General features: G+C 46.1%; 1 protein-coding gene across 4 annotated transcripts in view; it reads right to left on the bottom strand.

The window, feature by feature from the left end:
* The window catches only part of DOT1L (DOT1 like histone lysine methyltransferase), a 79,786-nt gene that overhangs the window by 34,373 nt on the left and 19,753 nt on the right, over positions 1-25,660 (bottom strand). For all 4 annotated transcript variants that reach the window (XM_053999711.1, XM_053999712.1, XM_053999714.1 and 1 more), the window contains exons 4-11: positions 23,588-23,651; positions 21,245-21,473; positions 19,358-19,452; positions 16,594-16,656; positions 7,726-7,781; positions 4,944-5,023; positions 3,380-3,448; positions 137-243 (exon numbers count right to left, since the gene is read on the bottom strand). In XM_053999711.1, the coding sequence (XP_053855686.1) occupies positions 137-243; positions 3,380-3,448; positions 4,944-5,023; positions 7,726-7,781; positions 16,594-16,656; positions 19,358-19,452; positions 21,245-21,473; positions 23,588-23,651 (763 nt within the window). The remainder of the gene's footprint in view (positions 1-136; positions 244-3,379; positions 3,449-4,943; positions 5,024-7,725; positions 7,782-16,593; positions 16,657-19,357; positions 19,453-21,244; positions 21,474-23,587; positions 23,652-25,660) is intronic.

The following is a 25,660-nucleotide window of genomic DNA, read 5'->3' as shown; positions in this document are numbered from 1 at the left end:
GCCAGTTTGCACACTCAGGTGTGTAAATCCACAAAGGGACAGGAACACAAGCCCCAGGCAGAAGGATGTGGAGCTGGAAAATGCTGCCCTGGAGCAGGGCACAGGCTCCTAGCCCCATGGCAGCCCTGGTACTCACTATGGTTCTGTCAATCGTGTGCAGGTAGTAGGAGACTGGTTTCCCCGTCCAGGACACGGAGCCCTTCAGTGGTGACAGCTCCACAACCCTCATGATAGTGCCAATATCTGTGGGAGGAGAGCAGGGGAGGGGAAAGCTCAGCTGAGACCAGCCAGGCACCAACACAGAGAAATCTGGTTTGCAGATCCTGCAGGAAAACACTGCTGGGAGTTTAAAGGGAATTTCTTTTACTCTCTTGCTACGTGCACCCCACAGGAACCCAACATGTGGGACATGTACCTTTCAGCCAGCCACCCCAGAGTGAGTCAGTTCTGGCCAGCAGAACTGTGTCCCAGACAACTTTTCCAAGGAACAACACATGTTGTTGTGTGACAGGAATGAACACATGTGTGTGACAGGAATGAATTAAACAGCCCCAGAATGTCACCAGCCCAGCCCCTGTCAGCTGCAGCTGCCCCATATTTGGACTGGGCACAAACATGTTTTGGGTTTGCTTTCTTGTCTATATTTATTTTGTTCTCCAGAATTAATAGCTAGGGGATGTGCCTTAAACATTCCCACAACCACTGAGCGAGTGGCAGGGCTGGAGGAGAAATTATGACTCGTTTCTAATTAAACAAAAATGACCCAGAAGAGGCCAAAAGCAAGGTTTGGGATTCAGCAACCTCAACCACTATTTTAACCACATTTTAATACTTGTTTTCATTTGTCCCAACTCTGTCCACATTTCCCCTTCTTCCTACAGATGGAACTACTAAGGACAAAAGTGCTATTGAGGGAACTGGTGCCTCCTTCTTAAAGCTTGATCTTTTCCAGTGTTTTGTATAAATTATTTAAATGTTCATACTCCAGATCAGAGTATTTGACAGACAGGTGAGACGTGACTCAAGGCATGCTCAGGCACCAAAAAAAGCCTTGATAAATAAAAGTATTATGGAAAACCTCGTGGGGCAGCACAGAGGCAGCAGAGCAGGGACATTCCCTGCTCACGTGCAGGACACTGGCCATGGCTGGGGCTGGCATTCCCTGGGAGTGTCACTTGGAACAGGCCACTGGAACAAGCCCCACGCCCAGCACATCCCACACAAGCTCATTTGATGTTGGTATTTCCCAGCATAACATGGTCTCAGAAAGGGATTAAGCCCTAAAATTTATTCACATAATTCTCCCTGTTTGTAGCAGAGTAAGGTAATTTTTTTTTTCAGGGCCTTTTTTCTGAATCCCTGGGAGTTTCCTACTGGTGGAAGCTGTTTGCTCTCCTTTTGCTAAGCCTCTCACTCATCCAAACTCCAATTAATCATCTCAATATAATTTTAACATCAGCATTTCCATTCAGCATTGAATAACAGCTGAGATCTGAAACTTCAGCATTCTAGAAAACATTCCCAATGAATCCAGGCTGGGCTGGGATAAAAATCTGGTTCAACTGGCAGAGGTAACCAGGGCTGTTCTGAGGTGAAAGAGCAGCACATGCTGGCCTCAGTCTCCCAAATGCAGCAGAGAGAATAGGGAATGGGAAAAATCCAGGAAAGAAAAGGCTTCAGAGGCCAAAGCCCTGTATTTTTGTGGGCAGGTCTAATTGAAACATCTCCAAAGGCATTCTTGGATTTCCTCAAGCTCTGGTGGGCTCTGCAAGAGGGCCCAAGCTTCACTCAGGCTCTCTTTGCCTCATCAGCAAACTGACAGCCTGGTCCCAGCTCTCCTGAGGCTTGAGGAGTTCCAGCAGCACCATTCCACCCTTTATTTTCAAGCCCATGCCTCCAAAGAATTGGCAGTCCAGCACTCAAGGTTCAACAAGGTTCCAAACCACCAGAGGCCCCAGAACAGAATTTCAAACAGGGAAAGAAAAGTGCAGGTTTGGGTGCCTGATGTGTGGGACATCCACAAGAATTTCAGCTTAAAAATAACTCCCAAAGGCACAATTTACTTCATGACAGCCCAAAAATGACTATTCTTCAAAAGCAGTTTAGGCCAAAATTAGACAGCACAGCTTGAGATTTGGAACTCAGTGAGTTGCTCCCCACATTTGCACAAGGAGGGAATGAGAGGGGTTTGATTTAAGGAAAATTTAGCACTGGACACAGTAAACACATGTAAATCCCAGCTTGGACTGCTCTTCTGCTTGAGGAATTTCATTTAAAAACCTGAACTGGAAGGGACCCACAAAGAACATCAGTCCAACTTCTGCACAGACACCCCAGTTTCAACAGTGAAAGTCTGAAAAAGGTCAAAACCATAACCAACCATGTGGAATGTGCCAAAACCTCCTTAAACTGTAGCTCATGTCCTTGCAAAGGACAAGGCTGCCAAACATCGAGTCTGGCCTGTTCAGAGAAGGAAACCACGACCCTGTGTTGGCAATGAACCAGACCCAGGGCTGGGGTGTGCCTGGGAGAGGTTTGTTTGCTCAATGCACAGCACAGGAGATGTTCAAAGTTGAACATTTCACAGAATCCTGGAATTGTTTGGGTTGGGAGGGACCTCAAAGCCCATCCAGTGCCATGGCAGGGACACCTTCCCCTGTCCCAGGCTGCTCCAAGCCCTGTCCAGCCTGGCCTTGGGCACTGCCAGGGATCCAGGGGCAGCCACAGCTGCTCTGGGCACCCTGGGCCAGGGCCTGCCCACCCTCAAAGGGAACAATTCCTGCCCAAGATCCCATCCAGCCCTGCCCTCTGGCAGTGGGAGCCATTCCCTGGGTCCTGTCCCTCCAGGCCTTGTCCCCAGTCCCTCTCCAGCTCTCCTGGAGCCCCTTCAGGCCCTGCCAGGGGCTCTGAGCTCTCCCTGGAGCCTTCTCCTCTCCAGGGGAGCACCCCCAGCTCTCCCAGCCTGGCTCCATAACCTCTAAGCCTTAGGAATCCTGCCTGTTGGGATTTACCTGCCTGGATTTGGTGTAGGGAACTCCCCTGTGAGTCAGGGCTGCTCTTTGTGGCTGAAGAAATGAATCACACCCTTGAAGTCCTGATTTCTCTGCAGCTCAGGGACACATTGATGGAACCAGCACCAAAACACAGCAGCACAAACCCCATCAGAAGTGTCTGCTCCTCTCTTTAAATAGAGTCTAAATTGATTTTAAACTGTCCTCGCCTCATTTTAAATTGATTTTAAGTACCTGTCACTTGGTGTGCCCTAATAATGCAGCAGCATTTTCTACTTAAACAACTCTAAAAAACAGTAACACCCCCCAGACATTTTCAGATAATGAACATCCACAACTGTAATGAACAATAAAAAGGGCAATCATACCACTCAAGTTTCGACTGTTAATTCTAAAATTTAGAGGTGCAAAAGGTTTTGAGGACACAATTCTCCCACCTGGAAAAAGGAGAAAAAAAACAAAGAGCACAGTCAGCTCCTTTATTTGTTCTAGAAGTAACTACTTATTAAATATAATCCAGTACAGAGCCCTAACAAGCAGTCCTATAAAACTGCCCCTTGTATAGCATTAAAAAATAAATAAATCCTTTCATTCTCATTCTGACAGCCCCAAGAAAGCCAATCCATGATTCCTGCCAGGTGACACCTCAAGGATCACTTTAAAATGACAGATTTGAAACACTTGGGAAAAAAAGCATGTTAATTCTCAGTGCCAATTTAAAGAAATTTCAATTATGTCAATCCTACTTGGGATCTTTTATACACAAGCTCCCAAAGCCCTTTAATTTAGAGGCCACTAATGTCCATTTCATGGGTATTTGGGGTCATTCAGCAGAACCTGAAGAACACTCTGGGAAAAGAAATCAGGTTTCATCACTGTAAAGGGCTCTTGAAACATCTCCACCTTCCCACTGCTCTCAAGCCATCATTAAACAAGTTTGAAAACTAAAAAATAATCCAGTTAAATTAAAGAAAACAGCTTAAGTTTGGGTTTTTATGGTTTGCAGCAGAGCCCAAAACTCACATTATTTATTTCAGCACAAAGCTGTGCCATGGGAAGCCACAGCTGCTTTGTTCACACCACATATTTTTCTTTTCAGAAATTGTTATTTCTGTCATTTCTGCCACAACCAAGTAAAATTGTTACTTATCCCAGTGGTAAAGAGCAATGAAAAGACCCCCAGGGCAATGGAGAGGCCACGATGGGGTGTAGGGGTGTCCCCAGTCTGCAGTGTGGCTTCTCAGGAGCACCCAGCGACTGTGGCCCAGTTTTTATGGCATTGTGGAACCATAAAGGTTGGAAAAGACCTTTAAGACCATCCAACCATCAAAGTCCATCCCACTAAACCCTGTCCTCAGGTGCCACATCCCCACAGGTTTGGAGCAGGTAACAGCCAGCTCTAAATGAGCCAGCTCCGAACAGGAGAAGCAGGAAGTGAATTCTGTATGGAATTAGAGATTGGCCTTCCAAAGCTGTGCCTCTGCTGCCAGGAATCATGGAATGGGTTGGGTTGGAAGGACTTCAAAGCTCACCCAGTGCCACCCCTGCCATGGGCAGGGACACCTTCACTGTCCCAGGCTGCTCCAAGCCCTGCCCAGCCTGGCCTTGGGCACTGCCAGGGATCCAGGAAGTTTGGCCTTGGCTGTTGGGTGTTTTGTGGGCTCCCAAAAGAGGGAAGGATGGACCAGCAGCTCCTCCCATCCCAACCCCACTCCAGAGTTTTCCCAGCAGAGGGGATGCTCCAAGGAGGCAGGCAGGTGTGGGCAGACACAAAGGGGGAAGTAGAAATCCCACTGTGGTGCAGACACTTGGCCCCAAGGCACAGAACAAACCCCAAGGCCTGGCTTTGCCAGCTGGAACTGAAACCTCCTCCCACGCCAGCTACCACAGGAATCAGGAAAGAAGGAGAAAAACATTCCCAGTTGGATTTACCTTCCTTCATGTTCGCAAAGCGCTCCTTCAGCTGGTGATCCACCTCAGGCCCGAAGGCAAAATTATTCACAAAAATAACACTGCAAAACAATGATCCAGTTAAAGATCAGGGAGACAGGAACACCCCACATGGACCCCCAGTCACACCACAGCCACTTGGAGCCTTCCCAGCCACTCCTGCCATGGACAAACCTGCTTGTCCCCAACTCTACAGCTCCTGTCACCCAACACATGGAGAGCAACACTCAGCACTTCATCCTGGTACTTCTTGGTGGGGACTTAAAATATTACAGCAAAATATCAAAATGTATTTTAGAATCATAAAACTGTTTGGGATGGAGGGGTCCTTAAAGCCCATCCAGTGCCCTGCCATGGCAGGGACACCTTCCACTGTCCCAGGCTGCTCCAAGCCCTGTCCAGCCTGGCCTTGGGCACTGCCAGGGATCCTGAAGCAGCCACAGCTGCTCTGGGCAATCTGTTTCTCTTCCAGCTCCAAATTCCCCATAATGCCAGAAGACAGTGACAGCTTAGCACATTTTCCCTGTCCTAAACCCAGCACTTCAGCCCTACCCACAACAGAGGAGCTGCATTTTTCTTTCTGGGTTAAGAAATTAAACAAGGGAAGGGGTTGTTCATGGAAAAAAACAATCATATGGAAACAAATCTGCACAGAGGTAGAATCTCACAAATGATAAAAGGGCTTGGGAAAGAAACAGAACATGCCACAGATTAAAAAAGAAACAGCCCTTTAGTTTAAAGGTCTAATCAGCCTGGTCTAAATGTCCCTGGTGCCCATTTGGTGCCTAGGCTGCCACAAGAGTCCTCAACACCTCCTGGGTTGAGCTCCCTGCTGAATGAACATGCCAGGGGAGGTTTGGCATGGAGCTCAGGGAAAGGTTCTTCCCCCCGAGGCTGCTGGCACTGCCCAGGCTCCCCAGGGAATGGTCCCGGCCCCGAGGCTGCCAGAGCTCCAGGAGCGTTTGGCCAGCGCTCTCAGGGATGCTCAGGGTGGGCTTGGTGGGGTGCCTGTGCAGGGACAGGGCTGGGCTGATGGTCCCTGAGGGTCCCTCCCAGCTCAGAATATTCCAGGATTCTATGAAGTGTAAAAGCCATCCTGGCCTATTGTTCCCATATGAAGAACTGATTTCTTTGCAGGAAAACTCCCTTCCCAGTGCCTCCACACATGAAACGTGTTCAACAAGGACACGGGGAGTTTAAGAGCAGCACTCAAAGCTATTAAAAACCACGAATGAAAAAAATGTTTATGCAGTAAGGGGAAAAAAAAAGTTATTCTTGCTACGCCTTGCTCTTGGAAATTTGGGAAACCCTGCCTGGCAAGTAAAGCTAGCAGGGGTTTCTTCCTCCCCCTTCCCATGTGCCAAAAAAAAAAAAAAAAAGGCCTTGCAAAAGAGCCAAACATATTAATGGGACTAGAAAACATCCAGGAGAGGAAGGGAAAAAGCCAGAGCCTGCAGATGTGTTTTTATAGTGTTCACTCTGGCACAGGATTTTGTGTGTGCGTGCAGGGCACAGGAACCCCGAATCCCCTCGGGCTCAGCCCTCGTTGCAGGAGGTTTTGCCAAGCCACAGGCACAGGGATCCCCTGGAACACACAGGGAATCATGTCCTGGTAGCAGCCCCATCCCTGGAAGTGTCCAAGGCCAGACTGAACAGGGCCTGAGATACAGGAAACTGTCCCTGCCCATGGCAGAGGTGGCACTGGATGGAATTTAAGGTCCCTTCCAACCCAAAGCATTCCAGAATTCCCTGATCCTGCACCAGAACGAGGTGGAGCGGCCCTTAGACACACAGTGAGTGCCATGCCACACAAACCAAACATCTCCCAGCACTTCTGGGTGCAGCCAGAGCTCCTGCAGCCAAAAATTTCTCCAAAAAATTTAAATTAATTCCGAGGAAAGTTGCCCGGGCAGCAGAGGATTGTGCACTTGAAATAACAAGCAACAAAGCCAAACCCAAGTGTGCTGCAAGGCTGGGACAAGTCTGTCCACAAATTAAAAGGCACCTCCAGAAGAAAGTGAGGGACAGAATCCTGCAGGAGTCACCAGCCTGGCAGACGCCTCCTCCAGGCTCTCAAAACCAGAGCTTTGGGAGCAATCCAGAAATTGCCACAACTCTGAAGGCTTTCAGAGCTCTCTTTGACAACTGCCTTCCATTCCCCCACATAACAGGGTGGCCCAGAAGGTCATATAAAAATAAAGCGGTTTTTTTCTACCCATAAGGCTGAAAGAATGCAAAGCTTTAAAAATACAGACGACTTTTATTGCTTTTAACAAATTTACTCCCTTTCTGCTCCCTCAGAAAGGAGCCCAACCCTCTGTGCAGTACTCCACATAAATAAATCTTCAAGACAATTAGTTTAAATGAACTTTCTATTTAAGTTGAAACAAACTCACTTGGTACTTTTCCTTTTTATTAAAGGGAAAGTGAGCCTGTGTGCCCCAATAGCCAAGAGAATGAGTGTTTTGCCAGAATCCCTGACATGAACTATAGGGATATGCAAAACAAATGGAGGTTTGTGCTCCTCTTATAAGCAGAATTTATCTTGGATACACCCTTGTATGGAATATCATGGGACGTGCACTCAAAGCCATTCTTCTAGTCAGAAAACAGGATCTAAAGAGGCCAGTGTAAGAGTTGGCAGATAGACTTTGGGTATTTGCTATGGAAATTCTATATAAAAAGCTGGCCAGCCTCCCAATTTCCATTATACAAACTCCCAAGTATCCAGCTCAGAAAGCAGCATTCAACTGCTGTACTGTACCTTGTGTTTGCAATCCTCTCCCTCCATTCTTCTGAGAGGAAGTCACCTCTTTCCAGCTGAAAACAAGACAAAGAACACAGAAATACAGAGGGGTTAACAGGGTTCCCTCCTGCTCCCTTCAGAGAGGGACAGACAGGCTGCACCAGCTCCCTGACCCCACAAGAACCAGGGACAAGTGAAACCTTTTGGAAAGCCAGAGGTGGAGCAGGGAGAGCTGACCCTGAGGTTTCTCCCCACCTGCTCCCACCCTCGGCCGCTCTCCTGCGTGGGAAGAACAGGGAAGGGTCCCTGGCTGCTCCATGGAGAAGCCAAAAGTGCTGGCACTCATTACAAAACTCATCAGTAACTGCCTCCTGAAGGCCCCCAGGGCTGGTGATCCCCCCTCAGCACAGGGAGCTGAGCATGGATTGGGAACAGCTCCTGCTGTTTATATATATTTATATATATAAAATATATTTCTATATTTATTTATATTTAGCACCACAAAAATGAGATTCTTGTTTATGCAGGCTCTTGCTGCACTGCATAAACAACAATCTGATTTTTGTGGTGCTAAATATAAACCCTGAGCACTTCTAACACTTTCAAGTTGGAAATGAAGTAACATAAAAAGGCCTTGTTTGCAAATAAGTGCAGTTATGACTTCAGTGGTTGTGGAGCACCTTTCTGATGACACCACATCCCAGGTGAGTACAGAGCTCTGGCACAGACTGATGTTTCCTCAGTCATGTCCTAGAAATGAGAGAGGAGCCCATGGGCCACACTCTTCTGCTGTGCCACAAGCCAGGCAGGAGGAGGGTTGGGGGAGGAAGATAAGAGAAGGAGAGACAAATAAGGTGCAAGTCTCTAATTAATGCTGATGACACCCTTTGAAGATGATGGTTTGTGCCAGAACCTCAGGAACATCAAAGCAATGGCAGCGACTGCTGAGGATCCTTTTCCTGCACTGATTTCTCTGTCTGGGAAGGAGTGAGGATTTCACATGGCAGCACTAATCCTCATTAGTGACAACTCCAAAGTGCCAGCACTGCAGTGCAGGCACTGGAACAACTTCCATTCCTCAGGGCTGGGAACATCCAACGGGAGCTCCTGGTGCCACACAGGGACACGGGGGTGACAAACCTGCCTGAGCCACTGTAAGGACAAAGCCACAGGTGCCAACAGGAATGGGGCTGCTTCCAGGAGGAAAAGAAGGGGAAAACCACCAAAATGTCCTGCTGCTACACAAGAGGGCTGAGAAAAGTGGACATCCAGGGGTCTCGGGCAAGAGATCAAGAACTTTGTCAAGCGCCTGAAGTGCTAGAAACTGAAGAGAGCAGTAAGATTAGCTCAAGTTATTCAGAAATACCTGTTCCACCAGCTGGGCTGAAAACAGAGTTAAACCAGAATTACTACCTGTGATCTCCCACCTGCTGGGAGGGGAAGCACCTTTGACATCCCTGCTGTAATAAAAACAAAGGATAAGCTGGAAGCTGAACTCAAAGATCCAACCCAAGGATATCTTGCTGGGTACTGTCACAATCTAAACCAGAGAATCAACATCAAAAAAGTTCTAAGAGTGTTTCTCATCTCATATAAGGAGAGATTTTTTCTGGGTGCCTATATGTGGACACCACCTCTAGATTGATTTTAAGAGATAGTTTTGTCTCAGCCTTATCTATTCTTGTAGTGAACAGTTCCATGGCTGAGTAACCAAGACAAAGTCAAAGAAAACCCACATGACAAACAACGGTGTTTATTTTCTAACTTTTGCAAGTCAGCTTCTCTATGGCATCCTCCACACCACCAGCTTCTAAAGTCTCCACAGGGTTTTCCTACACTAACAGGGAAAGAAAAACATTGGGAAAACCAGGAACCACAAATGTCACAGTCTGCAAGAGAACAGAGAAGCAGCGTAACATGAAACTATTTTGAAATGCTAAACTTCATATAAAGGCCTTGAAATCCTACCTATGTGGCTGTTAGGTCTCACTCGGGTCCAGTTTCACTGTGAGTTTGCCCTGCCTGTGTGGTTAGAAGAGCACTTATAAACAAAAATCTCCAGGTTTTAACCTGATATCACCCATGCAGGATGAACACTTGGCAAGCCAGAGCCATTTAACAATTCAAATGAATCACAGCCCAGCTTAAACACATCTATTTTTGTGTGGCACTGCTTCCCCAGCTCATGCTTAGCCAAGAGTCAAGGGGAAAACTTCACCAGGAAAAACACAGGAGTACAGAAATAATCTGATGAGCAACTGTGGCTGGGAGGAAATGGATTGTTTTTTTCCCTCTGGAAGCAAGGCAGTGATTCCTGGATGCTCCCCTCCAACAGGGACTGAGCTGCCTGACCCTGTAACCAGCTCCTTACCCACTGTGCTGGGGCAGGGACCAATAAATGATGCCCTAAAAGATGAAAAGGAGCTCTTTACCCATCAGCTGACACTGAGAATTAAAAAAAAAAAAAAAAAATCCCCCCAAAATCCCACTCAGCTCAGTGGTTTGCAATAATTTTGAGAGTGAAACAAGAACTGGGAAGGAAAATCCAGCTGATTAAGGAAAGTCCATTCTGCTGAAGCAGCAGAACTGGTCCTTGCTGGTCACTCAGGGAGAAGGGGACACATCCACACGGTGACAGCCACAGGGCCACACTCAATCTCTTCCTCCACTGTCCCCTCCCTCACCCTGTCCCTCCTCTCTCAGAAACTTAATCTCCTTAGTGAATAATGAATGGAAGGGACCATCTGTAACACAGATATTTTCATCTGATTAGACAATGCAGGAGATGCTTTATCTAACAGGATAATTAGCTCAGCAAAATCGCCTCCAGAGCTGCTGCCTGCATTGCTTCTAAATTTAGAAGCCAGAGCAGGTTTTTATTCAGGTTTTTCGAACAGACACTGCAGGAATACAATCAGCAGCATCTGATTCCTGTAACACTTCCTGCAAGTGGATGGAAAGCAGCAGGTCCCAGCCTGGGGGAGGCAGCCAGAGGTACACAGAGCGTGTGAGTTCAAGTGGCTACAGAACAAATGAAGCTGCAATTTTGTGTGGAAACATGGCTCAAGAAGTTGTTTTTTTATATGTATAATTGTGGACAAAATAGGATGGAAATACACCTGGGCAATTGGGGTTTATCTTAAATGTTGGCACTGGGCCTTGCTCTCCAGAATTCATCTCCAAGCTCAGAACTTCCAGCAGTAACAAGAACAATCCAATAGGGAAGGCCAGAAGGTGAATTTGAAGGCTGCAGAACAGCTTGGTGAGGTGACAGTGACTGCCCTTCTCTCCAAGGCATCTCAAACACAACTGTACTGTTTGGAGAGTTTTGGGGGTCGTGGGGTTTTGTTTGTTTACATTCCAAGCAACTTGCTTTTAATGGCAAATCCTGAAAAAAAAAATCTGAAAAAAATCCTGTTGGGAGGATTTGGGGCAGGTTACAAAAACATCATGAGGTTCTGAGTCCCTTGGACTGATGCAATAGGCAAAAAGGACAGCAAATATTTCTCAGGAAGATTCTACCAGGTGGGAAGGCTGGAGATGGTGAAAAGCTACAGAAGTAATAATTTCTCCAGTAAGAGGAACTGTTGAGATGCACAAACCCTAACAAGCATGGAACACTCTGCAAAAGTCAACTTTTCAGCAGATCACTTTTCAGGGACAACCCTAAATCCATTTGAATTGGAAACCTCTAACTGTACTGGCATCTTGGCTGTTAAAATAACCTAAAAGCTCAGCACCACCCTGCAGGGCCATCTCCAGGATTTGTTGCTGCCTTATGCACCACACTTTTTACTTTTACAGCAAGAGAGAAACACCATCCACAAAATTCAGCCAGAGCTGCAGGTGGGATCTGAAATTCTTCCCACTGAACTCCCACCAAGCCCTCTTCTCCTGCACTTGATTATTCTCAAAACACAAAAACATCATGAGGTTCTGAGTCCCTCGGACTGCTGCAATAGGCAAAAAGGACAGAAAATATTTCTCAGGAAGATTCTACCAGGTGGGAAGGCTGGAGATGGTGAAAAGCTACAGAGATAATACTTTCCCAAGTAAGAAGGAGCAGAGCAGGATTTTGGGAAGGTCAGGCCCCCGTGCTGGGGAGGAGGGCTGGGTTCTCAGCCCAGTGCTGGACAGGGAGGCTCTCTGAGAGCTGCTGGAGCCATAAATTCACAGGCAGGATGCCTCACTGCAGCCGCCTCCGTGCAAACACTTGGCTCCCAAAATCCCAGCATTTCTGCCTGGAAAAGTACACATGGTTATTTTTAGGTCCTTGTTCTTTTCAAAAATAACCAGAGGCACGAATCCAAACCTCCAAAATGTGGCATCATTTCAAAGCCACAGGGGATGTTTGGAGGGATATTCAAACACCAAAACAGCAAATTTCCTGCTGAAATGTGGAGGTCAAAAATGCCAGGAGCAAACTTCTGGCTCATCCTGCCCTGAGAGCAGCTCCTAGAGAAGGAGGTTTGCAGGGGCAAGTGATGTCAGTCACCATCACAAAGCAGCTCCTGGGCACTGAACTCCCACACAGTTCCCTGCTTGTGCTCAGAACAGGAAAAGCAGTGAGAAAGGCACCCCAAACCTTGCACTGATCCATGCCCAAAAGTCACCCCTGATCCTCAGGGATGAACCACCTGCAGCCACCAGAAACTCCTGGGGTTCCCTGGGAGCAGACAGAGGCATCTATCCAGCCCAAATCCCACCTTTAGGAATACTGACTTTCATAGTCATTGTCACCCCCTGCTAAAGAAGCTTTTCTGGAGCAGGGCAGGAATTCTGTTATAACAACCCTGAGTAAATAAACACAAAACTAAACCTGGTTCTCAGCAGAGTCCAATGTGGGACTGCACCAACTCCCAACTGCTCTGAGCGCAGCCTGGGATCCTTCAAGTTGTGCTTATTTTGTCTCAAACATTTGGAATTTTGGGACCTCACAAAGCATTTTGCAGAGACAAAGTTTTCAGAAAGACAAAGATGCCAGGCTTTCCATTCCACATCTCCCTGTGTCCTCCAGGTACAGCATGAGCAAGTCTGCTCTGTGTTTTCTTCTCTCAGGAAAAGGGAACAACAGGTCACGGGCACTGAGAACTCAACAAAAACCAAACAAATAACAAAAACTTTCTCCAAGGGAAACCCAGGAAGAGAAGAACTTTGTGCTACTCAGCAATCTCAGCCTCCTGCCCCAGATACCTGAGATGGCTCTGATTCTGAGGCCACATGAGGATATTTACAGTCAGAAACCATGAAAACCCATCTGCCTCTTAATTTTCATGCTGGGTTTTAATTGGATGGCTGCACATATGAAGGAAATTCCCCAAGAAAGACTCGTTAATTAGCCAGGCCTAATGACCTTCCCAAAGTCTCCAGATTCCTTCAGACAAGTTTACTTGAAAAGCGTGGGGTAAAGTTAATCTTGGAAACTTCTCAGTTCCATGGGAAGAGAAAGGAAATAAAAGGAGTTGGAACAAAGGGACATGTGGTGGAAATGGGACATTCTAGGCCAACAAGCTGAAGCTGCTGCTGATGAAAAGCTCTAGAGGAGGATCCTCCCCTTGGAATGCAGGAGAGAAGAGCAGCAATGAATCTGATTTTCCCTAAGTAAGCAGGAATTGCACATTCCCAAGCAGAGCAGAGGATGTAAATATTCATTTAAGAGGATTATGAGACTCAGTGACCAACAACAGCTGGAGATCAGGAGGCTCTCAAGGCAATACATGAGGAGCAAATCCCTCCCACTCCTCTCATGCCCCACATGGATCTTCCCCCTCTCCAGCTGTGGGCATCCAACACCCCCAGGACACTTTGCCACCTGCAGCTGGGGAAATTTAATGTGCTTTTATCAACAAGTGGCTACAGAACAAATGAAGCTGCAATTTTGTGTGGAAACATGGCTCAAGAAGGTTTTTTATTATATATAATTGTGGACAAAATAGGATGGAAATACACCTGGGCAATTGGGGTTTATCTTAAATGTTGGCACTGGGCCTTGCTCTCCAGAATTCATCTCCAAGCTCAGAACTTCCAGCAGTAACAAGAACAATCCAATGGGGAAGGCCAAAAGGTGAATTTGAAGGCTGCAAAACAACTTGGTGAGGTGACAGTGACTGCCCTTCTCTCCAAGGCATCTCAAACACAACTGTACTGTTTAGAGAGTTTTGGGGGTCGTGGGGTTTTGTTTGTTTACATTCCAAGCAACTTGCTTTTAATGGCAAATCCTGAAAAAAAAATCTGAAAAAAATCCTGTTGGGAGGATTTGGGGCAGGTTACAAAAACATCATGAGGTTCTGAGTCCCTTGGACTGCTGCAATAGGCAAAAAGGACAGCAAATATTTCTCAGGAAGATTCTACCAGGTGGGAAGGCTGGAGATGGTGAAAAGCTACAGAAGTAATAATTTCTCCAGTAAGAAAGAACTGTTGAGATGCACAAACCCTAACAAGCATGGAACACTCTGCAAAAGTCAACTTTTCAGCAGATCACTTTTCAGGGACAACCCTAAATCCATTTGAATTGGAAACCTCTAACTGTACTGGCATCTTGGCTGTTAAAATAACCTAAGAACTCAGCACCACCCTGCAGGGCCATCTCCAGGATTTGTTGCTGCCTTATCCACCACACTTTTTACTTTTACAGCAAGAGAGAAACACCATCCACAAAATTCAGCCAGAGCTGCAGGTGGGATCTGAAATTCTTCCCACTGAACTCCCACCAAGCCCTCTTCTCCTGCACTTGATTATTCTCAAAATACTGATTTTTCATATGACTGCCTGTAACACTGGAGTGGAATTCACAAGTTGAGCTCTGCTGATGACAGATTATTTCAATTTGTGCTTATTTTGTCTCCAACATTTGGAATTTTGGGACCTCACAAAGCATTTTGCAGGAACAAAGCTGTTTTCCAGAAAGACAAAGATACCAGGCTTTCAATTCCACATCTTCCTGTGTCCTCCAGCTGCATCAGGAGCAAGTTTGCTCTGTTTAACAGTCACCTATAGCAGATGCTGCTAAGGAGTTCCTAATGAAAATAAACTGCTTGGCAAAAGTCTTTTTGATGAATAAAATCTAAATAAAATCTGCCCTGTGTGCCTCCTGTAAAAGCCCAAAATCTCTGTTCAAGCATCACTCCAAGGTGACAGGAAACCAACTCTCCTTCAGACAAGAAGTGCTGCAAGTGTTTAACTCCTCCCAAAAAAACCTCAGATTGCATATTCAGGGAGATTTTACTCTAAACACTGCAGAAAACAGAGTTATAAAAGCCAAAGAACCTGGCAAAAATAAATAGCTTTGTTTCAATATAGCACCAGACTCTGTCACTTGGAATGCTCAATATGGAAATGCTGCCTAAGGCAAGCAATATGCTTCCAATATTTTAGTCCAAGTTCCTCTCCTATTCCTTAAATTACCCAGCCCAGAAGCAGAGCATCCTCAGGAACAATTCCTTTCAAGTCATGCCAGCTGGGTGACACAATGGAAAAATGCCATATGGCCACTTCAGGAAAAGTAAAGCATTGCCAGTGCTTCCACAGCAGGAAGGAATTATCAATCCTGCTGCAGAGCAGGCCCAGCATCCCCTGGAAGGGAATCCCTCTGCCCAGAACAGGAATTGCAGGAGGGAGGTGTTAGGGGCAGGTGGGACCATCACCTTCCCAGCCTGCTTCCCAAAGGGAGAGCTGGAGCAGCTTCACTGCAGCATGAGGGCACCAAGGGTCCCAGCAGACAGAAAACTGGGAAATAAAGGCTGGTCAGCTCCAAGCTGCCATTGACCCCACAGTGCTGGGATCCACATGGATCACACCATCCCAGAACATGGCAGGGAGGGAAGAAGGGAAGAAGAAGAAGAAGGGAAGATGGAAAAGGCAGTTTCCCAATCCTTGCTCACACCTGGATGCAGGACACACGGCCAGCTGCAACCTCTGAGCAGTGACCTAGCTTCCCTGGGATATTTGGGAATACCCCTGATCCACCCAGGCTCTTCCCTGACCACAGGAAAGTGGCAGAAGCAGAAGTAGATGTGGTTTCAAAACCCCCGGTGAGTTCCTGTTGTACATCATCTCCTGACTGGAAAGCTATTAAGCAGAGAGCAATTTGCTTACAGACAATTACAAAGGGGAAGAAAGGGAAAAGGGAAGGAATGGACAGGACAGTGCATGGATTTGCACATTCCTCACACCATCCTTGGAGTGCAAAACATCCTCAGACATAAAGAAACATGAGGAGGAATATAAAGGATTTCCAACACAACCCTTGCCCCAGGCAGGAAGACCCCCCATGATGACCCATTTACTGCTTCTGCTCCAGCTCCACCTTCAGAGCATCCAATTCCAAACCCTTCCCAACCAGAACTAATCACCCACCACCCTCCCCTGAGAACCATCCAGCCTGCTACCTGTTCCTGGAGCTTCCTGCTCCAATCTCCACCCACCCAGAACCTCCCCCCTGCCACCCCATCCCCTCCAGAATTGGGCCCACACCTTCCCCTGCCTGCAGAACCAAAGCTTCAGCTTTTATTTCCAGCAAGAGAATTCAGAAGCCCAAGGAGGAGCTGCCATACCTGGCAAAAACCCCAATCCATGGAGAGAGGGAGGGGAAAGGGAAAGGGGGTTTAACACAAACAGAAGACTCATGGCAGCCTCAATCAGAACAACATTTTAGAAGAACAAATCTTCTAGAAGTTTCTGGAAAGACCTGAAAGTGCTCCCAATAACACCATGCCCCACATGAGGCAAGACAAAGAGAGGATGTACTGGAAACACCATCCCCAGGATCAATACAAGAACCAGGGAGCAGCTGGGCCTCAGCTGCTGGTGCCTGAGGAAAGGCTGGAGGGGACTTAACAAACTCTGCACGTGGGTGTGGATCCCAATCTGCAGCTGAGAGGCACTCACTGTGTATTCTGCATGTTTCTTCCCATACCATTTCATCCATTTTCTGAACTCTCTGTCCATCGTCTGCAAGAGGGAAGAAAACCAAAACCAGCTATTAGGACATCTCACATTTGCAATTCCATCACAGCAATGGACACACAGCTTTGAAGCCCTCATTGATCCCCAAGAATTCTGTCTGCTTGGAGGTTTTTTGCCATTAACATTCCAAGGACAGGCAAACACAGAGCTCCTGCTGTTCCATTTCCTTAAAAAAACCAAACCCTCACTTCCTTAGGGCCAAGGCAAAGCTGGCATCTTCACCCCTCCCTTTCCTCGGAAGTTCCACGTTCTAAGAAAAGCCTTTGCACTGCCCAGCACTAAAAATAGCCCTGCCTTAAGTTGTGGTGCATAATCCCACAAGGAGGAGGGGGGTGAGCCCAGCCTAAGCCCAGGGAGCAAAGGGACAACCAGGACAAGGCCAGGTCTGCTGGGGTCACTGAGGAGGCAGAAAGCAGCAGGAAAAGCATCCCAGCAGCAAACAGGGAGAATCCTGCAGCAAATCCTGCTTCCCACAGCAACTGAGAGTGCTTCAAACTGCACCCAAACACAGCAAGGCTGCTGGTTTTTATTGTCCAAAGAAGGGAGAAAGGAACAAAATCCCATATCCAGACAGCTCAGTGCCTCACACATCCCCACACCACCCTGCCAGCAGCCTGGCCCCAGCTGATCTTTAGAATTTAACCCAAATTTGGAGGGTTAAATCCAAATTTAACCTCCCTGAAGACATTCCAAACTCACCTGGACACATTCCTGTGTCACCTGCTCCAGGTGACCCTGCCAGAGGTCCCTTCCTCTATCACACCAACTATTCCTAAACCACACAACTATTCTGTGATTCTGTGAGAGAAGGCCAGCAGAAATTGTGATCCCACTAAAAACTCAAGCTGATGGTTGATCAGCTGATCAACAAAACTCTGCGTGTGGACAGGCATGTTTTATGCTCAAAAGCACTCCAAAGCTGAGCAGGATAACTCAAAAATCCCCAGTATTTTTATGTAGGAACTTCCATTTTAATTTATTAAGGCAACTTCACTAAAATAAATCTGTAACATTCTTCCTCTTTAGGTGAAGCTTTTCAAATTTTATTATCCACCTATGATGTGGGTACAATTATCATGGTACCCACAGATGTGGTGCCACAGCCAATTTAAATGGAAACTCAACCCAACATCTTCCACAAATATTTGGAGGAAAACTGGGCCCTAACAGAGGCACAAGGCAGCTCCAAACACTCTGACATTGCAGCAGCTCTTTGGTTGTTAAATCTGACAGGATTTAACTGGGGAAATAATGCAGAACATTTTGTTCACCCAGTAATTTCATGGAAGACTGAAGGTACCCCAGCAGTGATTACCCCAAATTCAGCATTTGTGGCTCACTCTTTTGTTTGCTGTTTTCACCAAAGCCTTGTCTTTGCACAGTGACAGGAAGGAGTATTAGTGAAAGTGAGAATTTCACTTTTCCTTATAAAGCTGATCTCTAATTTAATGGTAAACACAGAGGGGATTCCTGGTCTTGTAAATGCTCCAAATCAAAGCCAGGATGTTCACACAGAGGGACTGCAGAGCCCTCCAGGTAAAAACTTCCACTCAGTCCTAGCAGGGGAAATAAAGTGGATTTTTAGGTCCTTGACTGATGGTCCTCACCACTGTGTTTATGCATTTTTGCCCACATCACTGAAAAGAAGGATCAAGGAGTTTTATGTATTCCCTCCCTCTATGAGGGATAATTGTCCAGCCTGTTCAGGCTGATTCTGTGTTTTGACAATTCAGAAGGATCAGTTTCTGTTCAGGCTACTGAAGAAAGCAAACTTCTTGTGGTAAGTCAGGACTGAGCTTCCCTGTTTGCTTGTGGCCTCCCAGGTTTGCCTTGAACTCATCATCTGTGTGTGTCCCATTGGCACAGAATTAGAAATACAAAGAAACCTGACTAAAGAAGCCTGACTAAACATTACCAAACAATCAAAACATTATCAAAAAAATGGAATGGTTTGGGTTGCAAGGGACCTTAAATATCATCCAGTTCCACCCTCTGCCATGGGACGCCCCCCACTATCCCAGGCTGCTCCAAACCCTTTCCAACCTGGCCTTGGACATTTCCAGGGATCCAGGGGCAGCCACAGCTGCTCTGGGCACCCTGTGCCACCCTCACAGCCAAGAATTCCTTCCTAATCTCTAATCTAAATCTCCCCTCCTGCAGCTTCAGGCCATTTTATGGTTTTCCTCACTAAGGTGCCTCCTAAGCAGTTACACACCAGACACTCAGCACAGGCCTCAGGAGGAATTCTGGTGGTTTCATCACTGAAATGGGGCATCACCACCACAGGCAGAGACATGGCCTTCAAAATACTTTAAAACTAATTGTTTGGTGAATTTATTCCTGGATTTGCTGCATGCTCTGGCCTCTGGGAGTGGCATTAGGGCCATTCCAGACAGGGAATGGTATTTGGGAGAAGCTTACACTGCACTCCCTTTTGAACAGGCCCTGGCATTGTTGTTAAAAGAGCTTTTGGGGCCTGAAATAACTCTGGAAAGATGCCAGTGCTCCTTCTGAACACTCCAGACTGGACACACGTCTCTCCTCAAGCCCATCCTTGCACGGCAGGCTGCTATTTTGCTGCTCCAGGAGTGGCTGAGCAGAGAAGCAGCCATCAGCAGGGCTGCAGCTGTGCTTTTCCTGCAGCAGTGAGTTCTGCAGGCCAGGCAGCGCAGCCCAGCTCACTCACCTCGGCGTACTTGGCTGGAATATCAGCTTTCTCCACTCCGTAGTGATGTTTGCAGTTTGTGGCTGCAGCCACTTGAAGCACCACCTGCCCCACACCTGCAGGGAACAAAAACCCCGGGGCTGAGAGCAGCTGCAGGGAAAGCACTGCCAGGGGAGAGAAGCTCTCAGAGCAAAGAGCACACAAAGGCAGCGGGTGAACTGTGGCACTGGGCACGGCCTGGCAGTCCCACTGGAGGCACTGGGCATTCCCAAAGTCATTCCCACTGCCCTGGTGCTGCTCAGCCCCAAGATCAGAGTGAGGAACACCTGGTTTATTTCTGGGGATAGCAGATTAAAGTATCTGACATGGGCCTGGGACCCAACCTGCAGCACTCCCAGATATGATCTTCTTTAACCTTCCTGGACAAACAATTGTGAGAATCTGTGGGGATTTTGCTTCCCTCCAGATGGAAAAGAGTTTCTCAGCTCGGATGTCTTTCTAAAGGTCTCATCTGAGCAGCAGTCCCTGACAGGAAATTTCAGTCAGTCCCACTGACAGAGGAAGCAGAGGTAAGAAAATCACTGAAGAGCCTGTATATATTTTTTTAATAATGTTTTTATATATATATATTATATTTTATTATATATAATACTTTATATATATAATTATATATTATATATTATATTATATAATATATAATATATTATCTATAATATATAATATATTATATATTGTTTATATATATTATATTTTATATTATCAATATATTGTATATATCTTATATATTATATATTATATAATATAATTAGATCTATTATATCTAATATGATATAATATATATGATATCATAATGTATATGACATCTATATTACATATATTGTGTATATTTCTTATATATTACATATATTATTTAATATATATTACATATATTGTTTATGGTTATTATATATATGAATATATTATATATTTTTATCATATATGTTAATATATTCTTATACTTTTAATAGTATACTATTTGATATTTAATTATTCTACAATCTATTGTTTTACTATGCATACCACATATAAATATTGAATATTTATATATAACTGTTTAATATTTAAAATATACTTTCAATTTTAATATATAATTCCTTTTGAAAAATCTATTTTTCCCCAGAAGTCCTGTATCACACATACTTGTTTGGGTTTAAATGTGTTAAAACTTCAGAACACATCAGGCAATAGGGGAAATTCTTATTACTCCTTTCCTGTTCTGAACCAGATTTACCAAGAAAAAGAACATTTTCTTACTCGGTGTCTCTGTTGCACATGTGCTTGAGTCATACCTGGTTTCCTCACCAACTAGACACATCAATTTCCTTTTAAAACTCGACTCTGTTGCCGATGTTAGATGTGGGGTTTCACAACTGTTCAAGTAAACTATAAAAGCTTTTTTGACATACTGACAAGTCAGAGGCAAAAAATCCCTTCATTTTCAGACTCTACACCAAGTGTTTCACATGGGAAGGGTCAAGAAATCCAGTTTTCAGATACAAAGGGCATAAAACAAATCCAGTGAAAACAGATGAATCTTTAGGAATGCAACTTTATGGGTCAAACATCATTTTTAACATTGCTTCTTCTTCACAAGTGTATCCAACAATCCCAACACAAACAAAGGGGTTTGTAACAAGGGTTTATTGCATTGCAGGCTGATGTTTCACTGCCACCAGAAAAGAGGTCTGGGGTGTTTGTCTGCTCCATTTAATCCTAGCATAAAAAGCAGGAGCATCTTTGGGGATTAGCTAGAAAAGATTACACAACCCCCAGTCCTGGTTGGCTTCCCAAATATGGGGGTTTTAAAGTATAAAGAAAAAGAGAAAGCAAAGCAAAGCAAAGAAGAAAAAGGAGTTATTGGTCACTTACCACTGCCCAAGTCAACGAACAAATCATCCTCCGTCATTTTAATCTCATCGATCATTTGGGCCACCAAGTCAAAGGAAGTTTCTCCGTAGACCTCGGGGGAGAAGGGCTCGTAGTTGTTGAGTTTCTCGGGGTCTGTGACCGAGTGGTTGTAGACCTGCTGCAGGATGTGCCTCAGGAGCCCGTTGGAGGGACGCGTGTTCAGCTTCATGGGCTGCGTTGTCCCCTTCCACTGCAGGGGACAGCAGGGACGGGGGTGAACCCACTGTGGGGACAAGGAACTGCCACCAAAGCCACTGAGGAATGAGGGACAGTCCCCTCCCAGCCCCTCGCCCTCAGCCTGGGCTGCAGGTGCTGCTTAAAGATAAAAACAGTGAATGGAACTAGGCAGGCTGGGAGAGCTGGGGGTGCTCCCCTGGAGAGGAGAAGGCTCCAGGGAGAGCTCAGAGCCCCTGGCAGGGCCTGAAGGGGCTCCAGGAGAGCTGCAGAGGGACTGGGGACAAGGCCTGGAGGGACAGGACCCAGGGAATGGCTCCCACTGCCAGAGGGCAGGGCTGGATGGGATATTGGGCAGGAATTGTTCCCTGGCAGGGTGGGCAGGCCCTGGCCCAGGGTGCCCAGAGCAGCTGTGGCTGCCCCTGGATCCCTGGCAGTGCCCAAGGCCAGGCTGGACAGGGCTTGGAGCAGCCTGGGACAGTGGGAGGTGTCCCTGCCATGGCACTGGATGGGCTTTAAGGTCCCTCCCACCCCAAACCATTCTGTGATACTGCAGAAATTGCACACCAGCAGTTGCTCTGCACTTTGTCACACCTCAGTTAACAGGTAATTTCATAGGTGATACAGGGGAATTTAAAGAGATGCCAGAAACAATTGTTAATGTATAGCACAACACTTTGGGGTGGGTGTAAAGCTTTGTTCACTCCTTTTTTCTTTGCTATCCCCACTGAATTGATGTTGACAACACAAGAACAGGTTAATTTTGCTCCAGGAGCTGTCACATGGGAGAGATCAGATGCACTCAGACAGGGAGTGGCAGGAAAGAGATGGAAATCAAGCTTCCTTTCTTCTTCAGAAAAAAAAAAACCCATCTTAAGCATAAAAGTTGTTAAGTTTTAAAAATGTCTATCTCTCCCTTTGATAAAAACAAACCAAAAAACGGCAATTCCATTACCCCTCCTAAACTTTCCTGTGAGATTCAGTTGGGAAGGAAAAAATTAAACCCATCAGGTTTGGCAGTTCAGATAGCAGCTGCAAATGCTGGATAGCTGGTAATACCTAGCTATTAACCAACACAGACATGAAGGTGCCTGAATCCAAATAAGCACAAGTTTTTAAGGCCCAAAATATTAAGGAAATCCCAGCAAAAAGGCTTGTTGCAATAATACTGCATATTTCAAATAACTCCCATAAGCACAGCAGAGGAAAAAATCCACCTATGCTTTCAAATTAAGCAGAATAGTAACATTATTCATTGTTCAGGTTTTGCTTCCTCCAGTTCAACCTTTTCTGGGGGTAAGAGAACCAAAAAGCTCATTAAATTGGCCTGAAAAGAGATTACATTCTACTTTAGCCAGTGATCCCACAGGCCAGAGCAGCTGAACTGTGGCAAGGAAATTCCTAAGCCATGGATCACTTCCACAACACACAGGAGAGTTCATATGGATTATTTAAGTACCCATAAGTCACAGATTTCCCTGCGCAAAAGTCAATCTATATGAGAAATCCCTGTGTTAAATGTAGATAAACCTTTCCTTCTCCTTGAAGACAAGTCAGCTGTTTCCATGTGCCAAAATAACAGTGCCAGAAGTGCACAAGGAAGAGCAGCAGCTCTGAATTTGGGAACAAAAAGTGGTGTTTCATTCCCTTTCATTCTGTAGGAATATCCCTCCAATACTGGAACAAAAAGTGGTGTTTCATTTCCTTTCTTTCTGTAGGAATATGCCTCCAATACTAACTCCTTGACTGCCCAGGTGTGATCAAGAAAAGAAGTTTAATACCAAGCTCAAGCCCCTCAAAAACTGGAAGTGCTGGATATTGCTGATGTTCCAGGCTGTTCCTGGAACATCACATTTGTCACACCTCAATTAACAGGTAATTTCATAGGTGATAAAGGGGAATTTAAAGAGATGCAAAAAACAATTGTCAGTGTAAAGCACAACACTGAATAGAGTTGGGGTGGGTGTAAAGGTTGTTCACTCCTTTTTTCTTTGCTATCCCCACTGAACTGATGTTGAAGTGAGTAATGATGCAGAACTGAGTCAGTCCCAGCTTTCTGCTGTTGTTCACTACCTGAATCCAAAGGGCACACAAAACCCATGGCAGGTTTTTGCCAGATTCAATACTTACCAACTGGTGGATGCTGTCGATGGCTCGGTTGTACTTGTCACACAGTCTCTGCATGCTCTCAAAGCTGGGGGAGAACACAAGGGCAGCTCAAAACAGGCAGGTTTGAAGGTAAAACCTTGTGCTTTTCCATCCTCTCGGCCAGTAGGCATTTAGGTTTTGCTTCTCTCAGGATATGTAATTACATACATAGATTTAAGACTTTGTTTCCTTGAAATAAAATCCCCAGTAGACCAGGAGTACATGACAAATAATATTAGTTCCTTTATTATAAGTCATACTTTGAGTACAGCCCTTTTCCTGGTAAAGTTCTGTATTCTCAGAACCTCTTCTCCATATTTTCAGCTGCACAGAAAATTAAGAGCCCTGTGCATTTTTCTCCTTTTTGCTATTATCTCTCCACAATAATCAGTTCTGAGACAAGCAGATGCTTTTCCAGAAATTCACCCTGGGACTGAAAATGCAGACAGAGCCAGAACACAGCCAACATCACCCATCAGGAAAGCCTGGGGATTGCTCCATGGGATTATGGTCAGCCCAGGCAGATGCCCTAATGACACAAACTGAGAGGATTAAATGAATTCAGCTCAGGCCAGCAAAGAAAGTATATTCCTGGGAACATCAATCGTTATGTAATCAGACCCACAGAGCAGCAGCAAAACCAATACAAGGAGTTACAGGAGAGACTTCATTAAATCACAGCCATTCCCAAAGCTGGGAAGGGAGTGGGGGCCAAGGGACATCAGAAGGGACAGTTCAGTCTCTTGTGATCCTCAGGGTCACTACACTGGCCAGGACACCTCTCCCATGAGTTCTCCCAGCTGCCTGTGCTTGTTTCCACACTGGGAAAAGCGAGGCTGCAGTGGGGTTTGTCTGCATTTCCATAACCTGCTGCTTCTCCTTCACATCCTTGGCTCAGCCCATCTGCTGCCAGTGATTTTTCCAACAATTTTTTTTTCAAAGGAAGAAAAAAGACTGAAATCATTACCAGAATGATTCCAGTTCATTACTTTATTAAAAAGCTTCAGGAAGATAGTGGGGGGTGACTTTGGGGAACAGAGGGGTTTCACTTTTATTCAGCATTGCTGCCAACCACACTGATGGTCCCCAGTGAAACCCAGTGAGGATGCCAGAACCACAAAAATACAGTAATGCAGCTGCTGGGACTAATCCACAAACCCAAATTAATGGATTTTAATGGCAAGGGATGCTTGACCTTGATCACTCCTTTTGAATTTTCCAGGAGGAAGGCAGGGATTAACGAGTCTTTCAATGAAACAATTGAAAATTGAGAGAAGAGGAAGCAGATCATGACAGAAATGTCTGGTGCTGGGAAGGTTTAGGTTGGGAAAGGTTCTTCCCCCTGAGGGTGCTGGCACTGCCCAGGCTCCCCAGGGAATGGTCCTGGCCCCGAGGCTGCCAGAGCTCCAGGAGCGTTTGGCCAGCGCTCTCAGGGATGCTCAGGGTGGGCTTGGTGGGGTGCCTGTGCAGGGACAGGGGCTGGGCTGATGATCCCTGTGGGATCCAACTCAGGATATTCTGGGATTCTACTCACAGCAATACAGTTTCATCAGTAAACTTTCTTCTAACAGTTTAATCATTCCGTGGACTTGGATAAATTCAGTCTTTCCCATGAAGGCAACCAGGGAGGTTTTTGTAAACTGAAGCTTGAGCATCCTCCCTTTTCCCAGTGTCAGTAGAGCCAAGTCCATGCACAAAACCTCAGAAGTCTCCACAGACACACCACAGGTCAGGATCTGCCTCTCCCAGCCAGGAGGGGAATATCCCATAAGAGACATTCATTCTGAACTCTCGTGGGTATGAACTCCACGGAACTGAGGCGCCTCAGAACCTCTCCAACTGCCCACAACCCTCCTGGGAATTTCACCTTTGAATTCAGCCCCCAGCCAGCAGGAAGGGGAGGAGGGGAAGGTGCAGCTCCCACTGCCACCCAGCTTTGCCATGGCCTGCTGAGAACAGGAATTCCTGGTTACTACAGGAGCAGGAACCATTGAGATTCCCACCCTGGCCGTGCTCCAAGGGCACAGATACCGATCATTGTTTCACAGTGAGTAA

This window comes from Vidua macroura, chromosome 26 (genome assembly GCF_024509145.1).
Source record: "Vidua macroura isolate BioBank_ID:100142 chromosome 26, ASM2450914v1, whole genome shotgun sequence".
NCBI classification, from domain to species: domain Eukaryota; kingdom Metazoa; phylum Chordata; class Aves; order Passeriformes; family Viduidae; genus Vidua; species Vidua macroura.
The sequence above is the reverse complement of the archived record's forward strand: the minus strand, read 5'-3'. Positions and strand labels throughout refer to the sequence as shown.